Here is a 23,999-nt window from a genome sequence, read left to right on the forward strand (position 1 = left end):
GTTTGATTTATAGTACCACTCCAGCGAACGAACCCACAGCCTCTCACAAAAGCCAGCTCAAGAGTGTCCTCACAATCCCTGCAAACATCTTACTCTTGAAGGGTCATGTGGAGTAAAAACAACACAGAAGTGTTGCCTTTGAATCTTTCCTTCAAAACCTGTGTGTGATGGAGGCGACATCAACATTGCGCTAGTAAAATGAGACAGCTGCAAACAGGTTAGCGTGTGACTGAAAACACAAACAAGCTCCCATGAAAGTAAATTGTACTGTTTAAAAAAAATCCCAATTGTTTAGCAGTAATGGTATTCACCCCTGCACTGCTGTTGTATATTCACAAACGCTCCCACAGTCAATTCAGACGGTAGTGGCGCTTTTTCACTATAGAGTTCACTGATGGGTCAGAGATTGTCGTCACAGGAAGAGTCAAAATATAGAAGAAAACATGCGTTATTCTCCAACATTTAGCAAAGGATATGTCTAAAATGTCCACATTTAAGGAGGAATCTGGTGTATTTAGAGACAGGACTGCTGAAAGCCGGCAAATTGTGAGCCGAATCACAACCCCCTTCTGTTGTATTTTAGTCTGTGCTCCGCTCATGCAGGAAGTACTGAACTCTTCTTTTTAATGAACTGATTTTTTTTTTCTTTTTTCATACGACTGAACAACTGCTTTGCTTGTGATAGTTTGTGTGTTTGTGTCGGGTATAAAACAACGTCACATCAGTTTCATGCAACCGTGCTATGACGACCACCGAGTCAAGCCGAGGCGAGTCGTGCTGTAACTGTATAGTGGAAAAGCACCGTGAGTTTTGAGACTGTAATTCAGATGACGGTCATATGGTAAAATAATGTTACATTCTTACAGCTTTGATTTCAAAGACACCACATCTCTTTGCCGTCATGGCTTTAACACTATGGTACATATATGTATGTCCATCAGGTGGCGCAAAAACACGTAAAATGATTTAATCTGTCCCTTTCAGCAGCACAACTTGTCAAAACAGATAAAACCCACCACAGCCAAGAGCTGAGCACAGGTATACTATATGTGGTTTGGTATAGATGTGCATGAAGATCATATTACTGCAGTTTGTAAGGAATTTCGCTTTGTTTTTTTGACTTCTGGCAAGTCTGGCAACCCTGCTCCAAACTTTCACTTTAAGAAGGCGCGTCTACTCTGCAGTGAGTGTGTAGTGTGTTTATTACAGTCCTCAAAGTGGCACATGGAAACCATCGCTGGTTCCTGAATGGCACAGGAATCCAGACCCACAGACTGTATATGTCCAGTGTGAGGAGACATGTCCCGGAGACGCTGATCCACATACAAATTCCTGGAGCTCGTCAGATTATTATCATATATTTTTTTATCCTGTGGTTGCGATGGTGGCATCCACGGTGTATGCGGCAGCGTGAGCTCTCCGCACCAAGGCGCACGGCGAGGCACGGATCGGCGCATTCAGACTGTCGGGGTGGGTGCGTTGGTGCACGGGAGACATGAAGGAGTAGACACCGGGGGCAGCCGTCAGAGGTGAAGCACGTTGTGGGAAATGGAGGCACCGCCGAGGACGACCAGCTGCTGCGAGCGCGCCTTGGCCAAACTGGAATAACCGAAGCGTGGAAGTGGTGAGGAGGATGGCAGCATCCAGTAACTCAAGCCTCTCAGGTTCATCTGTGTCGTCTGGTAAGAAGAGTTCACATGACACACCTGAGGCATCGCACTTACAACTACTACTATTACTCATAACAATGTTTCATCATTTAAAATAGATGTCTTAAATGTGACATTTTTTTAATCACAGTATCTTGTCTATCTCTCACTATACTAATGGGGCCAGGAAATGTTTATATATCTTCATCTGCATCTGGTGTATCTTGTATCATTTATCAAACCTTTAAGTAGCTGCTGCTGTGATTTCAAACGAAGCGTCCCCATCTGTCTGTTATGACTGATTCAGTGTTGGAAGAGGGATGACCTTTTTTTGTGCAGGGTGGATTATGAGGTGATGAGATGGAGTAAGTATAATGTTGGGTTTGGATGTTATGATTAGATTGTCAATCATCACAATAATTTCCTCCTTTGCTTTGAACTTGGCTGGGTTTAAAGATTATCTTTGGCCCGTGTTGTCCAATATTTTCCAAAAACACAGCAGCAGCAGCAGACAGTGATGTTTTCTGACACTATAATGATGATAACATGCCATAGTCAAGTGACATAATACAATTCATGCAGATACAGAGTATAACACTTCAAATCCCCATTTGCACATGAGTGTCTGGTTTTTTTTTTTAATGTCATTTTCACAGAGTGTTCACAGAAAGTGGGTTAGCAGCTGTTCAAACAAACCCAGAAGGAAAAGAGCAGCTCCTTGTATCATCTCTGTGTTGGTAAAACATGTCGCTCATGTTTGCTTGGGGTATAAAGTACAAACTGCACTATCACGGCTCTGTTTAATGCGGAAGCCCACCGTGTGTGTGTGTGTGTGAGAGAGAGAAAGAGAGACTGTTTATAAAAGTAAGCTGAGCACTTTGGTTTATGTTTACTGTGTCCACCAATTTTTTGCTCTCTCAATTACATCTACAGAATGTGCACATGTGATGCTTTTTCCCGCTGTGAGGGATGAAAGTTGATGACACAGTATGAGGCTGTGGGTTTTCACAGGGTGCAGATGTTTAATAGAACATTGCAATATACAACGTTTATTGTACTTTCCGTCTTTCTTTACATTCCGACCGCAGCGCAGAGTCACATTTCCCAAGCTACTGCCCAGGAGGAGGAACAGACAGTCGTTTCCAAGCTGATATAGCCTGTGGTTACCACATGCTCCACAAAGCATTATCTCATGTGTGCGTTTCAGAGAGCAGTGGGTTTACTGTTTGACCACCGATGCTTTAAGAGGAAAGTCTTTTCTCTCTGTGGCAGTGGAGGGTTGTCATTACTGTTGGCCTCTCAATATAATTATCAGAGGTTACAAGCTGTGCTCTCGCCAAGGATGGAGTGGTTGTCACAGGGGTATTATTATTTTTTGTGCAGAGGTCAGTCCGACACAACATTTGAATAATCTTGTCTATGAGGCATGGGACTTAAAAAATGAATCGCGGCTTGTTTTCTGGCTGCAAACACAGTGCTTGTTGGATTTATTTCAGCCGCTTTGAAGTATTTGCCTAATCTTGTTAACTGGCTGCTGTTTTTAGGGACAGCGTGTGCATACATGTTACCTATGTGTGACATACAACTATTTGTGTTGAGGTGTGTGTACCCTATACATAAAGTGCATTATATACACACACATAGGAGGACTCCATTTTTAAGGGTGGGAAAGACTGTGTGAAAGGATTGCACCATGATTGCAACGTACATGGTGCAATCTCCTCTTTTACTTGGAAAGACATATTATGGCCAGTCCATCTAGATCTGGGAGATTCCTTCACATTCTTGGCATGGGTGGGCATGGAAGCATGTACTGTACCAGCAGCAGCATACTATTTGCAAAAGGGCTCCAGGAAATAAAGCTTTTAAAACAAATTGAGGGATAGCGCATGAAAGTATGCTTCCTGCTCCAGGCCTTAAATGACAAAATTGGTCAGGGAAGCAAAATTACAGCCATGTATTACAGAGAGGCTGTCTGCTCAACAAGAGCCTGCACACGTTTCTGCGAAATGCTGCGCCTCAACTCTTAGCCCCTCAATTACCTCTCATTCTTGCCCTTACCAGAGTAAATTATGTAGGAAAGTATTTGTGTCATGTTCAGTGACTAAAATTACCTGCATGTTTTACAGCGTCAGAGAGGGAGCAAGTTAGCCCCTGGAGTAAACCAGGACATTAATTGCAACTACGGGCTCCTTTAGTGACGCAAAAAAAAAAAAAAAATAGTCAGAATCAGGAAAAAGCTACACATCTGAATCGAACGTTTGCAAACAGCAAACGACACAGTTCCACTAAGTGTGCACAGTCCTGCTGTGCACTGCAGATAACACTCTCCACAGAAGCACCCTCATACCTGTCAAATACTATCTGCTCAGCACTAAGCCTGCGCTGTATTCTTTGTTTTGGACCAGTGTAATACACAGATGGTCTCCCTGCTGCAGCTCTGCTGCTTCCCACTGACACCGTGTTTGTTGTTTATCTGTGTATCAGTCACACCAACACTTAGATGTCCACACCAGAATGTGTTATCACTGGGTACTAAATTATGTACGAGAATGTGTATGTTCATTATTTTTTTTTTTTTTAATCAAATGGCACAAGCAACATTATCACGGTATGTTTTAATCTGATAATCCTGAGTGATGATTACCATACGATAAGAACCAGTTTATTGTCCCCATGGGGAATTTAGTTTTGGGCTCAGTGTTGCTGCATTCATCACAATCAATAAATACAACCCATACATCATCATATGTCCATTGTCTGCCACTTTATCCTGCACACACTTAGACATTCCAAAAGTGTTCTTCTACAAGGGCTGAGGTTCTACCTGGAACCATTTGCTTTTAAAGAAAAAAAAAACCTTACCCCCGAAGAAAGGGTTTTTCAAGGGGTCTTGGTAACACTGATGGTTCCAGTAAGAACCATTTTGATCAAATCTGTGTAGAATCAGATGTGTGGAGTCATGCAGGTACTCAGGTCAAGTTAAAAGCTTTCCACTGAACTGTGAAATTGTTATTTTTTTCCCAACTCTGTGAACTTATACTTGTTCTAGCAGAACGGAGGGAAAAAAAAATACCCAAGATAAAATATCCTTTGCGTTTGTGTGACGCATGGTCGTGATGCAGCACATTAATACAAACGTCACCGTCACCGGTTTGTCGAGGTCAAGATGAGAATGACCCTCAGGGTTAATATCATCCAGAAGAATTATCATTCTAGCATGAAATGAAAAACTAAAAAAAAGGAAAGGAGTGACAAAACTCGTTCACACCGACTCCAACGTAGATGAGCAGGTGCACACACCATGTCCAATGGCCTTAAGCCAGATGCCAAACAGAGCCGAGTTTTTCCTACAACCTTATGTTATGATACGCATCACAATACAACACACATTGTGGTAGACGTTTATTTTGAATGATGAAAATATCATACACAGATTTTTTTTTTTAAGCAGCTGCTTTATTATCCTTAATTAGCCCGGGGTGTTTGAGATGCAGCAAATCACGTCAACTCGCCTTTGCTGCCCCCCACTGGCGAGGTTGCAAAGTCTTATCGCCACAGCATTTGCTGCTGTATCAACATCTGATTCGTTTAGCACATCCCTTATGACGACTAGTGGTCAGAGGCTTAAAAACATTTGCACTTTTACGTCCTATACTTAATTGTGTCATGCATGTGCACGGACTGTAGATGCAGACACGATCTCAGAGGATTCAAATCTTCATTTTCATTCACCGCATATTCTTTTGTCACCAAAGCAAACACCCGCCGGTAATTATTTTATTGAATGCCTGTGACTGGCGAGTAATGGAGGGCAACACAATTACTAGCTGTTTCTTTGGGAGGGGAAAGAGCCTTCTGGCTGCTCTAGAATTTTAAATTCTGCCTGATTATCAGGCACCACACAAACTCTGAGCTACTTAGAAATTCTTTTTGATGTTCCTCAGATTGCTGTTTGTGTATATGCATATTTGTTTCATGCTCAGTGTAGCTTAGTGTGTGTGTGTGTGGTGTTGTGAGCTGCTGCAGAACTCCAAACTGAAATACCATTCATCATTAAAAGGAATCAGAAGGAAAAGAGAATATTTGGCAGTCAACCAGACGAAATCACTTTCTTTAAACAAGCTGCGGTGTAATAAATCTTTCAGACTGCTGCCAGTGCAATGCACTGTGACAAACCTGCAGCATTAGGACAATACTTTTTCAGCTTCTGCATATGCAGCCTTGAGGCCATAAAGTTGTGTTTGATGGTACTATAGATATTCTGGGGAAGGTGCGTCTAAAAAAAACTCGGTTTGGCTGCTGTTTCATAAATTGCATTGTTATTATTTGCAGATTGTGTCGTTCCACTGCATTTATTTCAGTTCATGAAGCAACAATGAACATTTCTGTGTGGTTAAAAAAAAAAACCGCTCACACTCTCCAGCAGCGAGCACAGAGAAGCGGGATAGAAACGGTGTGATTGCCTTAATCCTCTGATTGCCTGCACTTAAAGTGTCATCAGATAAAAACGATAGAACATGAGTGCGCAGGGATTGTAGTGATGCAATATATTCAGCGAGTTTCACAATTCCTCGGCTCTGCCTGGATTTCAGTGCCCGCGTCCAACAAGTGCTCACTAGTTGTGATTAAACGATTCGCTCTCCTGCACAGGTGTGTTTGATGTCTTTCCCTCTGGCCAGGCGGGGGCGCGGTGATAATGTGCCGATGATGAGTGCAAAGGAATGTTTAAGATGAACATGTATCTTCTGGACCGACAATGATTCACTCGTTTTGTGTGTTTGAGGAAGTTTCTGTGAAAGGCAGATGTGAGACATTAAATATCTGAGAGGCAGATGAATCATCAATTATCATAAGTAGCAGCAATTTTGCACAATTTGGTGCATTTGGCTCGAAGCATCATCTGCTAATGTAGAAGCTATGGACAGCCATTAACATGCTGGCATACTGAGAGTGCAATAGTATCCAGTAGGTTGCTGAATACTGGTAATTCTGTGTGAAACAAGTGATTGTGTGAAACCAGCATGCTTTACTATGCTTGGTGAAGCATTTATGTAATATTTAGGGCATAGAGACTGGAAGAGATTTTTACTTTTTTCTTTATCCGATATCCAATCCAGATACTGAGTAGCTGTTAGGGTGCACGGTGACACAGTGGTTAGCACTGTTGCCTCACAGCAAGAAAGTGCTGGGTTGACTCCCGATCTGTGCAGGGTTTGCATGTTCTTCCCGTGTCTGTGTTGGTTTCCTCGCACCATCCAAACATGTTTGAATGCTACACATGTCGGACCTCGAAATTTCGTTGTGCAATTTTGGTTGTATAATGACAATAAAAGATGATTTCCGATGTCCTCTCCTAGCTGATCGGCTCTTATGGCGTGTTTCCACCGCCTCGCCTCACCACGACACGGTTATGTTGCGTTTCCACTAGCATAGTACCAGGTACTTTTTTAAGTACCTGCTCTGGCGAGGTTCCAAGTGCGCTGAGTAGGTACTATGTGTGACGTCGTCAGAGTGCCGTCACAGGAAGAGACGTCCGACACAAGAATCAAGTTGATCAATGCCGAACTGTAGATCATTTAAAAAGACTTAACAATCCTAAAAACGTGGTTTCATCTCCAACAATTACCAGGAAAATGTCTAAAATCTCAATATTTAACAGAGGAGTCTGGTGTATTTAGCGACAGCACTGCTGATCGCGAGTGGCATCACAAACTCTGCCGCTGTATTTCAGTCCTGTGTCAAGAGGGAGTACTGAACAAATAGTTTTCATTCACTGATTCTAATGATTCAGTTACACTGAAAACTGAGAACTGCTTTAAATGTTACTCGTCACTGGTTTGTGTGTGTGTGTGTCGCATGTAAAACCAAGTCACCGCAGTTTCATGCAGCCGTGCAGTGATGACTCCGCCCACGTTGACTAGGTACTATTTTTGTAGTGGAAAATCAACCTAAACCGTACCGAGTCGAGGCAAACTGGGACCATATTGGAAAGGGCCATTATTAGCTGTAGTGTGAGAAAAAGCAGACTAATAAAAGAAAAACACAAACACCCTGCTGTCAAAACAAAGGCCAGATATGTTTTTACATCACTAGCAATGCAGGACATTTAGCCATTTCTTTGCCTCATTTAGTGACATTTATTGCTAGTCATTATTGTGCCCAGTGGGTGTGAAAGTAGATTATTCTACGGGGCCATTTCTTCATCACCTCTCTTTAAGCGAACAGCACACTCCGATATATATTCCAGGAATGTGCCGACGTAATCATAAATCAGCTGCTAAATTTCTGACAGGAAGGTCTTGCTGCGGGTGCAGAGATGTAAATTGCGTTACTTGCCTTCATTTTAATTGGTGCATTTGTCGTCTCATCTCTGAATGTTGTGTTTTGCGTCCAGGACTCTTAATATGGATCAGGTGTGTGTCGACACAATGTTAAGCAAATTGAGTGAACACCTGTATTGAATATTGATTGTCCTTGTGGCACAGCTGCTGATTAGAAATGCATTCAGTGGTGAGGAGAGGCAGCTGCACACATGATTATAGCAGAGATAAACAACAGTGACATAAACATGGTGAAGGGCTCACACTCTGTCCACTGGGTAAGGGATAGAAATTGAGGTGGTAATGAAGTAAAACACAACTGTGAGTTTGTAACCCAAATCCGCTTTATTCTTGTGTTCTTCACAGACCCTGAGGATTATCAGCCGCCCATATGGAAGTCCTACCGTGAGTAACCAATTAATTTTAAATGCCTTAACCTCGCGTTGGCCTTGAGTACGTCTCTTTAAATAACAGCATGTTCGCTTGTTATCTGTAAATAAAAAGAGAGACATTTCTATACTTGGAATCGTCTGGGTTTGTTGTGTGCACAGTACAATTAGACACACTGCAAGATCTGAGGGGGGGTGGGGGCGACACACATGTGCACAAAAGGCACACAGTCACACATATCTCACCCACACACGGTTCACAAATGCACAAATGCAAAGCAGCTGATCCCTGAGCAAAATAGGTTACCCATCACGCAGGGAAATAAGATTTTCTACCTGCAGAGAGGCTTAGCTGAAATAGGCTCCTCAGAACAGCCACTTCATTACAGTGTTTTTGCCATGTGGGAGGAAGTGGGTAGACTTCCTCAGAAAATGTGTGATGCATTTCAGCTGGAAAATCTGTCGGCTTTTAGAGAAATAACATTTAATTTGACTTCAATGTAAAGCGACTATATACTACATTTTTAAATATTTCTTCTAAATAATTCACTAATGTAGCATTTATGAAGTTCTTCTCCTAGCTCTCCTGGCTGGCTCTCTGTTGAAAAGATATATTTAGAGCTCCACCTGTCACAAGAGTGGATGATGTCCAGATCTTGCTCTGGTTGGCTTGAGTCAGCCTGACAAAAACATGACAAAGTCAGGATTCAGGACATTTTCACAGTCAGGCGTCTCGCTTCCCCTCTGCTTTGAGAATCTGCTGCTGTGAAGACTTGGCTCACAGCCTCACAGAGCAATTTCTCCGTGCTGTGGTGCAGGTTGTTAGCGAGCATGACACTGCTGTCAGTCCTCAGTTCTCGGCTCCATCTCCAAATGCCACAGACTGCTGCATATGCATTCAGGAGAAAGTAGAGTATGATATAAAACTGTGAAAAATGTTATTCTTTGGTTGCTGCTGGATTTTTACACAGTCTGGTTTAGTGCATCAGTTTAACAACAATTCTCAGTGCAAAATTCAGTTCATTTTAATTCAGAGCAAGGATTAATTTTGTCCAAATACAATTGAAACAACAAATACAATAGAAAAAATAAAAAAAGGCATAGAACATACACGCAGCACAACCAAACTTGATCTAAAACAATCTTGAATATACTATAAAATATGTTATGTAATATAGTAATAGCTGATCCAGGTGCATGTCTTCACTGTTTAGTGTAAAATATCTTTTCAGAATTAAGACATTTTGCACATGTAAACATTACTCGTGTCAGAGTACACTACCAGACACGCCCCCCTGCTTTGCAACCCCACTCTTCACCACTCAGCTCTCAGCCCACGTCTTGGCATTTTTTTTTTCAAAATCAGGCATTGGGCAGAGTTAGCCTCAGCCTTAAAGTTGCTTAACATTACATGCTTTCGACGTTCACACATACCTTTCATGCTGAGTAGCTAGGAGAGCGAGGTATTGAACCCACAACCTTCTAATTGAAAGACAACTTGCTCTACCACTGAGCTACCATCACCCCGTGGTACTGCTGAGCTCCAGTAACATGTATATGTGTCTCTACCAGTGTACCAGCTACAGCAGGAAGCACCAAGACCAAAGAGGATCACATGTCCTCAGGAGGTGAGTATATTTATGAATCTGGATACAACAGATTTTAATGGTGTTTGGCAGTTATATAATCATTGAAATAATTTATTGATCGTTTCTGTCAGCCAGCTGATAAATCACCTGGTTTCAGCTCTGTGAGAGTCAGTGATTAAATGATGACACAGTAACAGTCAGTGTAAAAATGAAGGCAACTCCAGCTCTCATGGGGAAATTAAGTTATGCCAACAAACCGGTTCGGATTATTTTTAAACAGCCTTAAAGGCAGTAGGCAGCATTTCAGATTGAACCACCTGCTGGCCTTGTTTGTTTTCTTTACACTGCTTTAGAGTTTTCTTACCCTTGCCTTACAACACAGTCTTCCAGACTGCTGCCAGATGACAGCTTGACAGAGCTTGGCAGCTGGAAGCCAGATCAGACAGAAACCTATGGGGAGTGACTGACTGCGTATCCCGGCTCCCACGCCTCATAAACCATTGCTTAGATTCAGCGGTGGTCCAGTAATTAAGCAAATTTCAGAGGCATGGATTAGTCTTTGCCTTGTTTATTTTCGTAAGACATTGTGGTGAATCATTTAGGACGTTAGTAAGGCAGTCGCCACTGTTTGTTTGTTTTTTCAAACAAACAGAAATAGTGGTTTCTTTTTTTTTTATTGAGTCTGGTGTGGAGTAGCTCTGTCTGTAGAAGAATTTTACACCAAGACTAAATTTGGATCCATATATTTTGCGGATGAGTTTTTACATCAATCAATTGTGAGCCCCATCACTTACATTGAACAAACTTTTGAACTGTATGTACAGTATAAACATGTAAAATCCTGGCTATAAATTTAAGATGGCCTTGAAAAAATATAGGCTGTACAGATTTTTTATTCCCTCAGCTCTGAGCATATAAAGCTATTGGAACAAGTTACTTGTTCCTGTCCGCACTGTCAGTCTTCTTTTGTATAGTCTACCAGAAATGATGCATGTCTCATCCCATTTTGAGTCTTGCCACGCTTTGATGAGCAAATTGAAAGCAGTGGGCTGGCTGTGTAAGATTAGCTGCCCATTAATTCAAAGTACAGAGTGATGTTTGACATATAATAAGTGTTCCCACATAACCATTACAAATTCATGGAGATTTTACACTGACTGTACATCTGTTCTGCTCTTGCCCACTGTCTTCATATAAAGTACTGTGCAAAAGTCTCAGGCCTATGATTTAACGTCTGGTAAATTCTGTGATATTTGGGTTATTTTGACTGGAGTCTTATATATTTTATCAAGCTTCCAAATGAGTTAAACTCGTACATGTGTATCTAATGTTCAAGCATGTCTTGAATAAGCCTAGTGTAATGGGACGGGTTTTTTTCACAGCAGCGATTGTTCAGTAGTAGGAAAAACACACAGAGTTGTTATTGTTCAAGTTTAAGGGGAGGTAAGAGAGAAATAATTATACATAGTCATTTTAGCATTGTTGCAACAATGGTTGTTGCCTAAGACTTTTGCATAGTGCTGTAGCTAAGGGGCATAGGTAATGAAATTGCTTCTAATCCATTATTCTTTGTAAAGGCATATGTCAGAATCCTAATGCTGCTGTTGTACATCATGTTCAAAATGAAAAATATCACTCTGCTAGATGTGTACAGCCAGTGTGACCAAATTTTTGTTTGCAGCTGGCAATCTATCGCCAGCTGCTTTATCAGACTGCTTTATCTTATTCATCACCGCACTCTTTGATTTGGCTTCATGGTTTAGAAGCTGCGAATAGACGTTGGGGCATAGATGGAGATAGAGATAACGTGTCCTGTGGTGTGGAGCTTCTGTCTTTGAAAAGACTGGCTGTAATAACAATTTGTGAAGCCAATTTAATTGATCTTTTATATCATAGTTCGCCAGCCAATATTTCCTCTTCTGGGTTACAGATGGAGAGCAGGCCCAAATACTATGGCAGAGAGTGAGTGTCATTTTATCACTGTCATCATTTTTATATCTCTCTTTCTTTCTTTTTTTTCAAATGCTGCAGTGAATATTTTTATTCATCGTTATTACCTTGCATCAGAGGTGGTCAGGGTTTAAATGGATGGATGTATGTACTGTGTGTGTGTGCTCTGTTGAGATACTCAGAATATCTTAGATAAGTTAAACCCACTGGGTCATTTTAAATGTTTTGGTTCTCTGTGCAGATTTCATGGCATGATCCCTCGGGAATATGCAGATGAGCTGCTCTCTGGAATAGAGGGTGCTTACCTCATCAGGGAGAGCCAAAGACAGCCAGGGACACACACCTTGGCCTTGAGGTACAGACACATCAGTGTGCAGCACAGAATCCCTCAAAGCTCAGCGCGCACTCTGTCCCCGGCTTGTTCACTTGTATGCTGACACTCAATCAGTTTTCATCCTCAGTGCGTCTGTGTTTATCTCCATCTGTGCATCTCTACCCAGGTTTGGGCACCAGACCCTCAACTACAGACTGTTCTATGACGGTAAGCACTTTGTTGGGGAGAAGAGGTTCGAGTCGGTCCACGACCTCGTGACGGACGCCCTCATCACGCTCTACATTGAGACCAAGGCGGCGGAGTACATCGCCAAAATGACCACGAACCCCATCTACGAGCACCTTGGTTACACGTCGCTCCTCAAGGACAAGATGGTGCACAGGCTGAGCCGTGGACGCACAGAACCGCGCAGGGTCACATTCCAGAAAGACGAAAGGGTGAGTTGAACCACAAAGTTTCCTCCACCAGCCATGTCCCTCCCACGGTTCGTGTTCAACTGTTGCCATGGTAGCGTGAGCGTGAGGGGTCGACTCGTCCCCTGGAAGAAGTGGGTGTGTGTTTACCTGTGTCTCATTTGCATGTAAAGGGACCAGGCACAAAACCAAGTGTTCTGAACAGGGCTGTTTTGGCAGGGTGATTGAACTGCTGTGGTGCTTCATCCTTATGGTATTTTGACCAAAGCATGTCACAGACATGTTCATTAGGACACCAGGGAACTAGGTTCACTTGGAGAAACAGGGTATAATATGGGACCTTTAAGGACTGCATTTGTCTCTGTGAGCGCATGTGGTGTCAATTTTTATATTATTTTGAATTTATAATTTTTAAGCTTTGAAGATATAGATGGGCAATGATGTCTGTCAACTTATAATCAGTGTTGTAATGTGACAAATTACAAATACTTTGTTATATTACTTAAGTAGAATTTTCACATAATACACATATTCACTTAGTTATTTATATCTCTGACAATTTTTACTTTTACGATACATTTCCCTTAACCATCTTCGTTACAACAAAATAAAAGTTGGTTGAGTTGAGTTGGTGACGTAATGTCTGTTCGTTGTTGCTAGTTGATTTTAGCGGCACCAGCTGTTAGCCGCTCAGCTGTTAGCCGCAAAATTCGGCTCCAAGTGTACTTAAAACACACCAGCGGCTGGTTGTTTACCGTGTCCGACACTAAAACTCTGGTCTCCGGGTTTCTGGTCTCCTGTTCTGTTGCACACGCCAGGTTTCAGCTATCAGCTGTTTCAGCTCTCCACTGTCAGCTGAGCGGCCAACCGGTGAGCTAGCAAGCTCACGCAGATAAACCACAGTTTTCGTTTCAAATGAAGTTGAATTAAGCTCCAAAAGCTCCACAAACTCCTGAAGGTTAAGTTTTCGCCTGTACCAATTATTTTTTATTGTTAAGAAGCCACAATAAATGTCATATTCAAAATTGTAATTGCTCACTTTGTTTAAATACTTTTACTTTTACCTCTAATATTTACATTTTATATCGGAACATTACTTTTGATATTTAAGTACAGTAAATCAGGTACTCAAGTAATATTCTAAAAGGTGAGTTTAACTTCTACCAAAGTCATTTTCTGGTAAGATACTCAAGTATTGCGTTCAAGTACTTAAACAAGACTGGTTATAATAATATAATAATCTTACAACAGCAACAACACAGTTACAACACAGGACCAAAATGATTAAAGCATAAAAACGCCATAATAAATAATAAACATTTGAGTTTTGTGAAATCCAGAACAATTAAAGTATGTGTTGAGTTTTGAATTTTGATTTGGAAGCAGCTGACTCTGTCTTATTTCCTCTGGCAACTGAACAAGACACGGTCTCTATTAAAAATGACAATACCAATCTGGTCTGTAAATTTTGTTTTTGCCTGGTAAAAAATTAAAAATGAATTATCATGACAATTTTCAGTTGCACAGTATAATCATTTGCCAAGTAAAAATTATAGAGAATGTGAGAAAACAACACTTCTGGTTTCATATAATAAATATTATGTAGTACATGCAGCTCATCCTGCAGGGCCCTAGGATATAATACCACAATCTACCACTGTGCTACTGAATAGGAAAGGAGTGCTTCAGAGAGGACGCTTTGTCCTGCGAGTGAGACATACATTATAGCTGTTGCCTCTGGGTGTGTTCACTGCTGCCATGCTTCACTGCTTCCACTGAAAGGTAATGATGAGCAAGGGTACTGGGACTTTGCTCTGCCTGCCATGCATATCAGACACACTGGTCTTAGGTGAGACACACGGCACATTGTTTTCATTCGCACTCATGAGCTGTTGTCAGTTTAAAGTCCACGAGTGACTTATCTATTGAGTAACAAGGAATGTCACTAGGAAGGAGGAAGAAAAGAGGCCCTCCACTAGGTGGCAATCTCAACGTTCCTCCTCCTAATGTTGGCACTTAGAAAATAATGTACTGCCTTTTTTTCTTTTTTAATTAATTGATGCAATTATTTGTATTTCTTTTCCACCTCAGAGATTTCATTAGTAAAAGTGTTGCTCAGCTCGAGCACAGAATTGATTGCTTCAGGAATTCTTTGTCTTCTAAATGTCAACCTACAGCTTGACAGTCAGCCACTGACAGACATCAGTTTCAGTATTAATATCGTCGGCCGAGAGTTTGGCTTCTGTAACTTGAGACAGGAGCCATTAATGCAGCACTTTTGACCTAATGGCCATCACTCAGTCCACTGACTCACTGTGGCTTTAAAAAAAAAAAAAGGCTTGGTCACCACAGATGCCATTGTAAACCTTGAGGAAGCTTCTAGATCAGTGAATGTCCCTCAGAGCTCACAGACTAACCTGTGTTTGCTGAACCCAAAGTGCTTTTCCTCAACTGTGTGAAGTAGTGTTTGAAAATATGCAGACTGCAGACAGAAACTCTGTCCCATATTTGCCTCTAAATGACAGATTGTGCAGTTATGTAGGTGCTGCAGAGTTTAATACACAAGGATCTGAGTCAGTGACAGCTGTGATCATGATGATGATGGTGATGATGATGGTGGTGATGGAAGGCCGTCTGACAACCGCTTGCCAGTCACTCTGAAAAGAGTGAGAGGAAAACTGGTTTCTGTCCGCTTGATTATCACTCCGCGTCCAAAGAGAAGCACAGGCCTGACCTTGACGGCTCGAAATCTGTGGCGGCTGTTTGAACTTCATGTTTACCAATTACACAGCAGCCACGCCCGGAGGCAGTGCAGCCACAGTAGCTTCACTGTATCGTGGGCATTCAATGTGTATTTACTCGGTGTTAGGTTGATACCTCCGCATTGCCTTGACTGCAAATTCTTGTGTAATTAAAATACTCCTAGAAGGTGTGTGGGGGGGGAGTGCTTGACGCGACCTGTAGATCAACCTCCCGATTTTCCTGCTCTTTGTATGTGTGGGAATTTGCTCGGTGGCCAAAACCTCTGCCACATTCCTCCTGACAGTCACCACTCTGTTTTAATCTTAATGTTAATGTCAGTGGGGGCTGCGGCCAAGCTGGTGTGCCTGCATGCCCGTGCCCTGTTGTTTGTCAGTATAATTACCTCTTCTCTCCCCAGTTTCATGCTATAAAAATACAGAAACAGCCATTCAGTTTCCTCAATTCTAATATATATGTGCTCCATGCACATGATTATAAATGCACTTTTTATGTGTTGCCATTGCAGACAAAAGTGACAGTTTCAATTGAATAATCAATATCTTTGACTGCCAGACCCTTCACAGTCTGTCCATTTTTCCATTTGTTAGAGATGTTGTTAGGACCGTTTGTCTCGGATGTGTATAGTTGTATCCCGCTGTCTTGCTGTGTCAGTGCCCACTGTGTTGTTTTCCCATGATTCCAAGTTCCTTGCGCACAACAGAGTCCGCTCAGCTGTGCGCTCACAAAGCCTCGCGCTAATAAAAGAGGCAAAGCCACTGAAAAGGGAGCAGAGCATGTTGTGTGACCACCTTTTGTGTCCTTTCTTCCACTCTCTTCTTTAAGAGACAAGAAGCCATCTGCCTGCAGACAAAGCGTGTTGCCCTTGCCCCCCCCCCCTTCCTCCCTGCCTTTCTCCTATATCACAAATCTAAAATATCTCAGAGTGGTCTATTCCTCATCTGTCCCCTCAGACGTCACTGTAGACTTGAATTGTGTAGTATGGCATGTGTAAGTCTTTTCAAAGAATGTGAAGCACAATGACAAATATCTTCACCTGCCCTGTCACTCTTGCAGCTATTACCTAGTTTACTGCCCCATACATCACCCACAAAAACAGAAGGCTGCTATACAAACAGCCTGTGGCTACTGTTTTTTTAATGTATTTTTTTACTGTGCTTCTATGTCAATAAGCTGTCGATTGTATTATTTTTTTTCTCATCTTTGCAGTTGCCCTTGGGTGTTTTGCTCTATGCCACAGCTCTTTATTATCACAGCTCCAGTGCTCACTAGCTTTCCGGCCTTTACTGCCTGATTAATAAATCTGTTCAACTTTTTTATTTTATTTTGTGATTCCAATGTTCAAGCTTAGCAGATTGTATGTGTCTGTGTCAGTGTTGCATCCCTTGTTTCAAACATGTGTGATTAATCAGAAAGAGCAGCATGTGCAGCGGTGCAGTTTACTGGTGCTTTACAAAAGAGGATTAATAAGGACAAATTGAGCATGAACATAGCAACAGCCCCCTACTGACAAATTACTATCTAGTTGCAGACTTTCAAATGAGCTTCCAACAGGATTTTACTTGGATTTGGGCACTGCCTGATTATTCCCTGTGTAGGGATTATGGCAGTAATCCCTCCCAATCCCAGTTGCCAGTCCTCTGAGACAAATCATTGTGATTGGTGTGAGTAGCCTGTAGTCTGAGTGTCTGGATGGCAGTGTGGGGAATTCCACCAGCCGACTGGCATAGCTGGAGGTCACGCTCTGTTTGGATTAAGAAGAGGCAGTCTCAGCTCTGTCAGGCCAGAGATTCTTGCATCTGTCCTTACACAAGCAAGTAAACTGGTTAGGAGACCCACGCTCGACTGCTGGTAGTGGAGTATTATCTGCAGTTAAGAGAATTGGCGTTTATCCGGAAGGCAGCGTGCTAATGGGAGTGTGCTCTTTGCTGTAAAGAGGGCGTCTGCACTATTGATCTTGCTTTACAGAGCTGTTGAGCTGTGTGAAGTGGTCCTGACAGCACCCGACCGCCCTCACTATCAACCTCCTGGCCCCTCCTCAACAGGGACCCTGCTCTTTCTCTCTTTCCTTTCTGGGCGTGTGAAAGAGGGCCATTGTTAGAGGCACACTCCTGCCCTCTGGCCGCCCACTATACCGTTCCTGTTCCCCCTGCTCTTCTGGCTCTCTGCTGCCATTAGATCCACACCAGATGCAGAGTCAACACCGTGCTGGCTGTCATCATTCGCCCTCGTGGGTCAGAGGGGAGTGGAGTGTAGCTGCCACCTCTGTGCTGGGCTGTCGTCGGGCAGCTTCCTCTGCGTAGCACCCACGTCTGCCCTCCACATCCCTAGAGGAGATTGAGACTGTTTGGGACCCTGACCAGTCGAGCATGGAGGCTGAAGGAAACAGAGGAGGTTTTGGAGGGGATCTGATTACACACAAGGCTAAAAGACAGGAGCGGAAGCATCAGGAGCTGCTGGCTTTGGCTTTGGGAGTCAAGCTGGGAAGCAAGGGAACTCTTCTGTGGAAGCCTATTAAACTGTTGGCCTCCTGTCCACAGATCTCCTCACCTCTGGTGCGGCGGAGTGCTTTGAAAGACACACCAGAGAAACAGTGCTCCTATGAGAAGCTCCACAACTTCAAGGTGAGCATTTCTTTTTCTCTAATAAACTATATTTTAGCAAGTTCCCAGTATCTCTCACAGCTTTTTTCTTTCTCACATTTGTTAAGCCACACTATAAAGAATGTATGAGAGAAGTATCTCTGCCTGCCTCAGATGTCCCACCATAGACCACAGTATGTGCTGTTGTTTTGATGAGAACATATGCAGCTGACACCCATATGCACTGAGGGGAAACGACCCATTAACTGCAGACCACATCGATCAGTTTTGATTTCAAAGCTTTTAGCTCCATTTTTCTCAGGCTTCTGATGTTGTCAAATTGCTTTAGTATACAGAATGTAGGGCGTATGTGTAGGATTTACAAAGAGAATTGGTTCTTTAAACAAAGGAGAATTTAGGGATTCTTTGCCTTTGGGTGCCTCAACATTCTTGCAATTGTATCTTGGGTTTCAGTTAACAGGCAGGCTATAATGGCCCCCAGCTTTTTTACCCCTTTGAAATTGAACAAAAAAAAAACCTTCCACTCACCACCTGCCATGTGCCCACTTCACTCATCAGTCTACTACTTCCTATTCAAAGTACCGGCGAAGGTGTGTGTGTCCGTGTGTACTTGTGTCCTTGTGAGGACCAGTTTGACTTTATGAGTGAGGACATTTCCTCACAACTTTAAAGAGCTGTTTAAAGGTTAAGGCTTAGTTTTAGGGTCAGGATTAGAATTAGGTTTCATTTGAGGTTAGGCAAGAACAGTAGTTGTGTCTGTGAGTGTCCGTGCACGCACAGCTCCGTTTGCCATCTTATCTGTGTTTGTAGGATGCACAGTGGGTGTACATCTGTTATTTTGAGTCACAGACTTGTCTGTACGTATTCGATTAACCAGGAGCAGATGCCAGAAACATTGTGGCAAATCCTTTAATCTGCCTTGTGTATACAAATGCTCTCATTTGGCCCGGGGTCCCATCCACTGAAGCATGGGATTAAGGCTAAATCTATCCAGTACATCAGAAGGGAGATTCTCCGGTTTAGGTCGGACATGGCCCTGACTTGTATTATATCTGTGTGACCACATGTTGTCTCTAACTCCAGGTACACACCTTTCGAGGGCCACACTGGTGCGAGTACTGTGCCAACTTCATGTGGGGCCTCATCGCACAGGGTGTCCGCTGCTCAGGTAACTGCACACTCAAACGTCACAGTTGCACGTCCAAAAGTTTGCAAAGTCATGGATTGCATAAGACGTGTTTGATCCGTGACAAACGCTGTCCTGTCACACATGCTGAATTCTGCCTCTGGAAATGTTTTCTTCCATTCGATTCGGTGGATGTGACAAACAAGTTTGGGGCCTCATTCAGAACAATTGTATATAAATACACGGTGATAATTGCTAACGCTCTTTGAAGCATGTTTCATAACTCATAACTGGAGGTGGAAAGAGTTCTGATATATTCTACTCTACCACTTTTTGTATAACAGTTTACACAAGCAAAAGTACTGGTCTAAAAATGTACTTAGTCACAGTAAAAAAGTAGCTTGTTTAAAATGTACTCAGAGTAAAAGTTACTTTTTTATGTCATGCAATAAGGTTAGCGTTAAAGTTCATAACAAATGAGTGTGCTAACTAAATAAAATATGTAAACACATAATGTATCAGTCGAAATGGGTCAAAGGTCACGAATGCTTTAACTTTCTCACTCACTCAGGCACCTTAATTTGTCCTGTCCTCATCTTTCACTGCCAAAGTTTCTGTGCGTGATTTGATTCATTTAATTTAATTTATTGAATTCAGGCCAACATTTGTTTACTCAGTAATGGATGTGATTTAGTACAGTACTTCCTAAAAATATATACTTAAGTGAAAGTACACAAAAAACCCTATTCAATTACAATAACTTGATGTAATTCATTACTTTGCATCTCTTCTCAATAATATAAAAGGCAATTCTGAGTTTCTATTCAAAGAGAAATTACCTGCAGGTCATACATGTGATTATTTATAAGTTACTACAAGTGATCGATTACATATTAGAGTTCAACGACAAGGTTTCCATGGTCACAAGACTCATTCAGTGCACACACACAGTCCTGAAACGGATGTGCACATTGCTGGCCTCAGTTTCTTTCTCTCTCTCACAGAGTGTTTGTTGTTGAGGCATTTGCCATGCTGATAAGCCAGAGGCAAACACTGGTATCATCAGACACCTCATGTGCTATGGAAAACAGGAAAGACTTCTTTGTCCTCACGCATTCTCTATCTCCCGCTACACTCTCGTCTGAAAGCACCGACCGAGTGAAAGCGAGGACCTCAATCAGCAGATCCAGCAGTAAAAATAACTCTGTGATGAACAATTTCAATCAGACTCCTCAGTCGACGGCGAGCTACGCTCAGTAAAAATCCTTCAATTCAGGCGACCCAGCACGCGCACTGCTCTCGCCAGCTGCCCCAGAACGTTGCATGTAACTACAGCGACAACCTCCACTCATGCTGCCATGATTGCTGTTATCTACCTTTGGCGCAGTGCACCGACACAGCTTAGCTGTGGCTGTGCTGTCTGACAGAGCAGTTTATCACTGACTCTGGAAAACCCAGTCAAGCTGCTGTCTTAAACCTCTTGTGATGGTTGTGTTATCATCAGACTGAGGCTAATCTCTCTCTCTCTCTCTCTCCCTCTCTGTCTGCTTATCTCACTCTTGCTGAGCTAGACTGCGGACTGAATGTACATAAACAGTGCTCCAAACTGGTTCCAAGCGACTGCCAGCCGGACCTGCGCAGGATAAAGAAAGTGTTCAGCTGTGACCTCACCACACTGGTCAAAGCTCACAACACAACGCGACCCATGGTGGTGGACATGTGCATTCAGGAGATAGAGCTGAGAGGTATAATGCTTTTAATCACTTGTTAGACTGAATGAGAGCGAGTTAAATTGGGAAAAACATTGTGAATTTTATGTCTCAGGTATGCAGTCCGAAGGCCTCTACCGAGTATCTGGATTCTCAGAGCACATCGAGGACGTGAGACTTGCCTTCGACAGAGGTTTGTCACATTTCTTTGCCTGGGGATCTGGATTTTCTGAGGGTTCATTTCCCAGGTCCATAGTCTTAAATGAGGACCTTGTTTCAGCCACAGTGAGGCGTGAAAAAGAGCTGTTCTCAGAAACTGTAGACGCTCATATATAGCTCTTAGAAAAAACCTAAATGTATGCATAACTTAATGATTTATTTGTCATGAACAGATGGTGAGAAGGCGGACATCAGTGCCACCGCATACGCAGACATCAACATCATCGCTGGTGCTTTGAAGTTGTACTTAAGGGACCTTCCCATCCCAGTCATCACATTCGACTCGTACTCCAAATTTATTCAAGCTGCAAGTAAGAGTTCCTCATCTCGGCAACTCCATCCCGTTTCGAGCACTGCTCATCCGTGCTCTGATACTAATCGTGTTATCTTGTGATGTAGAAATTCCAAATGTAGATTGCAGACTGGAGGCTATCCATGAGAGTTTGTTGCAGCTACCGCCAGCACACTATGAGACCCTGCGATACTTGATGGCTCACCTCAAGAGGTGCGTTTTCCTCACGCATTTAAAATCCAATGGAAATGTTTAGATCCAGCTTATATCCACTGTCTAAGAGCTTTTTAAAAACACATAAATACCATACTGTTGTACTGCATGATGTGCTCTGTCATCACTGTGAACCTGAGTGTTTTTGAGTCAGTACCATCCTGCTTCAGGCTTTTACTCACTTGAGAACAGAAATGGATCTGTTTATGTTTGAATTCTGGTTTTAAACATTTTGTCAAGTGTGTTAAATAGAGCAGAAAGAGTGTGTCCAAGTGTATAAGACAGACTTTGTTGAAATATGTTACATTTCTTCTATTAATACATCTAAAAATGACAAGAGTTGTGTTTTCTATTTTGCTGAGTAGTGTACTTACTTACTGGCCAGAACTTTTCCACAGAAATCCATATTCCTTTTCAAGGATAATGGACCGTTTCATTTTGGTTTGGCCTTTGATTGACGTCATCCACTTAACCGTCTCTGCTGTAACTTCTGGGGTAAAACCCTATGAAAGGAAATATTCAGTATTACTAGTCAGTGTGTGTAGTGTTCTGTTTTCTTTTTCTTTTATTGTGTATATTTGCCACTAATGGATCTCGACTACTCAATGTCGCCTGCTGTGCGCTCTGACAATGAAGCGCACAGGGGAGACAAAAATTCCCATGATTTCCCACTGCTTTGTTATTTAATTGAGAAATGACATACTGTGTATTTAATGCCAGCCTTTAAAAGACCTGAAAAAGGAAGAGACATGTTGAACATTCTCTTGTCTTTGTCTATTTTACAGGGTGACGATGTTGGAAAAGGACAATCTAATGAGCGCGGAGAACCTGGGGATTGTCTTTGGTCCAACGCTTATGCAGCCCCCGGAGCAGAACGCCTTGACAACCTTGAACGACATGAGGCAACAGAAACTAGTCGTGCAGCTCATGATAGAGCATGAAGATGTCTTATTCTGAGGACGTGCGGGGGCAAGCAACAGAAAACGAAGGACAATTATTTATTCTGTCAAAAGAGGAAATTCAAGCCGCCTAAATTCGAATGAAGTTTCAGAATAGTTTATAATCAGACTGAACTTGAGATGCTTCTTTTTCCGCATGACTGTTTTAGTTGAAGTGGGTCTAGTGTCGACATTGTCTTGTTACTGTAAGTTTTGGGTTTCCAATCATTTTTATATGAGGGGATGATCGAGCGTGTTCACTGCTGTTCTCCGTTGCTACCTGGTGTAGACACGTTCATGACAGCACTGTGTGAAATGTTTCCAGGGCAGATTGTCAGTCAGTGATGACCTGGTGCTTTGTAAACCAAGTATCACTCCACGCTCACGTTCCCACATGATGACGTGTGTGCATATTTCGATTTTTGTGGGAACGCTGGTTTAAAACTTGATTCGAACACCGTGGATCCTTTCATTGTATATACAAAAAAAAATCTGATCATGTAATGATCAATATTTTAACTCTACTAAAAAAAAAAGAGAGAAAAATGATGAGACAACTGGGCGCTCATGAAGCACTTTTTTGCAACAAGTGTAAAGATTTATTTTGTAAAGATGTTTATTTTTGTCTTTTACTCTGCATCATGTTCTGTCACAATAATATATAATGTTGAGAATGATGTTTGTTGAATTGATGTCTAAATACAAAACTGTTCACAAGAGAAAAGAAGAATAGTGATGTGTGTGTCTGTTATTTTCATGCTTAATGCTGTGCCTGCTGTGGTCCTTGCTCCACCACATTTTTTGGGGATATTTTAAGTAACAAGATCATCTTCGTTTTGTGGTGACTGCAGTTAAAAGCGCTGTTTATCAAATTATTTCATAAATCAAGGGGAAAGAAAGCAGTTTAAAATAATGTGGCATGTCCTCAGAAATGTTAACATGCTCTCACCACGGTGTGCTGTGAAGTGGTTCAGCCAACAGAAAGGCCCAGCCCTTTGCTAGTGCTGACTGGTTGTAGCCTGCAGCAGTAAATCACAGGTATGTGGTTAACGTTGTGTGTATTTTAATCTCGTGACAGCTATTGTCATATCCTTGCTTAGTCGTACGTCTTATTAAAACCTTCCCACTTTTAACCTGTCAGTGCATGGAGTTGTGCTCTGCACCAAGTGAACTGTCATGGTGTGGCATCTTCCTGATAACATTAGTAATATGTGTGCGTATGAATCAAATTTAGCAGGAAAAGACTGAGGAATGTAAATTAAGTTTTTCTTCTATATCTTGTAGTCACACTGATGTGTATTATAAAACAAACGTTATAATCTCGAGAATCAATATAATAACTAATCATTACATTTGGTCCCTTCTCTAAAGGAACAATAAAGGTCCATTATCTGGACTCAAAAGAGCAGATGTTTGAGTGTAATTTAATAGAACTGTGAGAGTGACACCTTGTGTCCAGATGTGTATCTAAATCAAGCAGCAACAACAAAGA

General features: G+C 42.2%; 1 protein-coding gene across 2 annotated transcripts; it reads left to right on the forward strand.

Annotated features, from left to right (window-relative positions):
* Positions 1-1,633: 1,633 nt before the first annotated feature.
* Positions 1,634-22,526, forward strand: chn2 (chimerin 2; the record flags this gene model as incomplete). Of its 2 annotated transcripts, none has more annotated exons than XM_083892563.1 (13): positions 1,634-1,682; positions 8,339-8,377; positions 9,934-9,989; positions 11,881-11,912; positions 12,142-12,255; positions 12,362-12,671; positions 17,948-18,031; positions 19,094-19,178; positions 20,708-20,881; positions 20,961-21,038; positions 21,238-21,375; positions 21,464-21,569; positions 22,355-22,526. In XM_083892563.1, 13 exons carry the CDS (start codon positions 1,634-1,636, stop codon positions 22,524-22,526), a joined length of 1,437 nt encoding a protein of 478 aa, XP_083748689.1. The 2 variants fall into 2 exon arrangements, with proteins under 2 accessions (XP_083748689.1, XP_083748690.1); XM_083892564.1 differs by having other exon boundaries at positions 12,401-12,671.
* Between the last annotated feature and the right edge of the window lie 1,473 nt (positions 22,527-23,999).

Source organism: Microchirus variegatus (genome assembly GCF_963457635.1).
Source record: "Microchirus variegatus genome assembly, chromosome: 1".
In the NCBI taxonomy this organism is placed as follows: Eukaryota; Metazoa; Chordata; class Actinopteri; order Pleuronectiformes; family Soleidae; genus Microchirus; species Microchirus variegatus.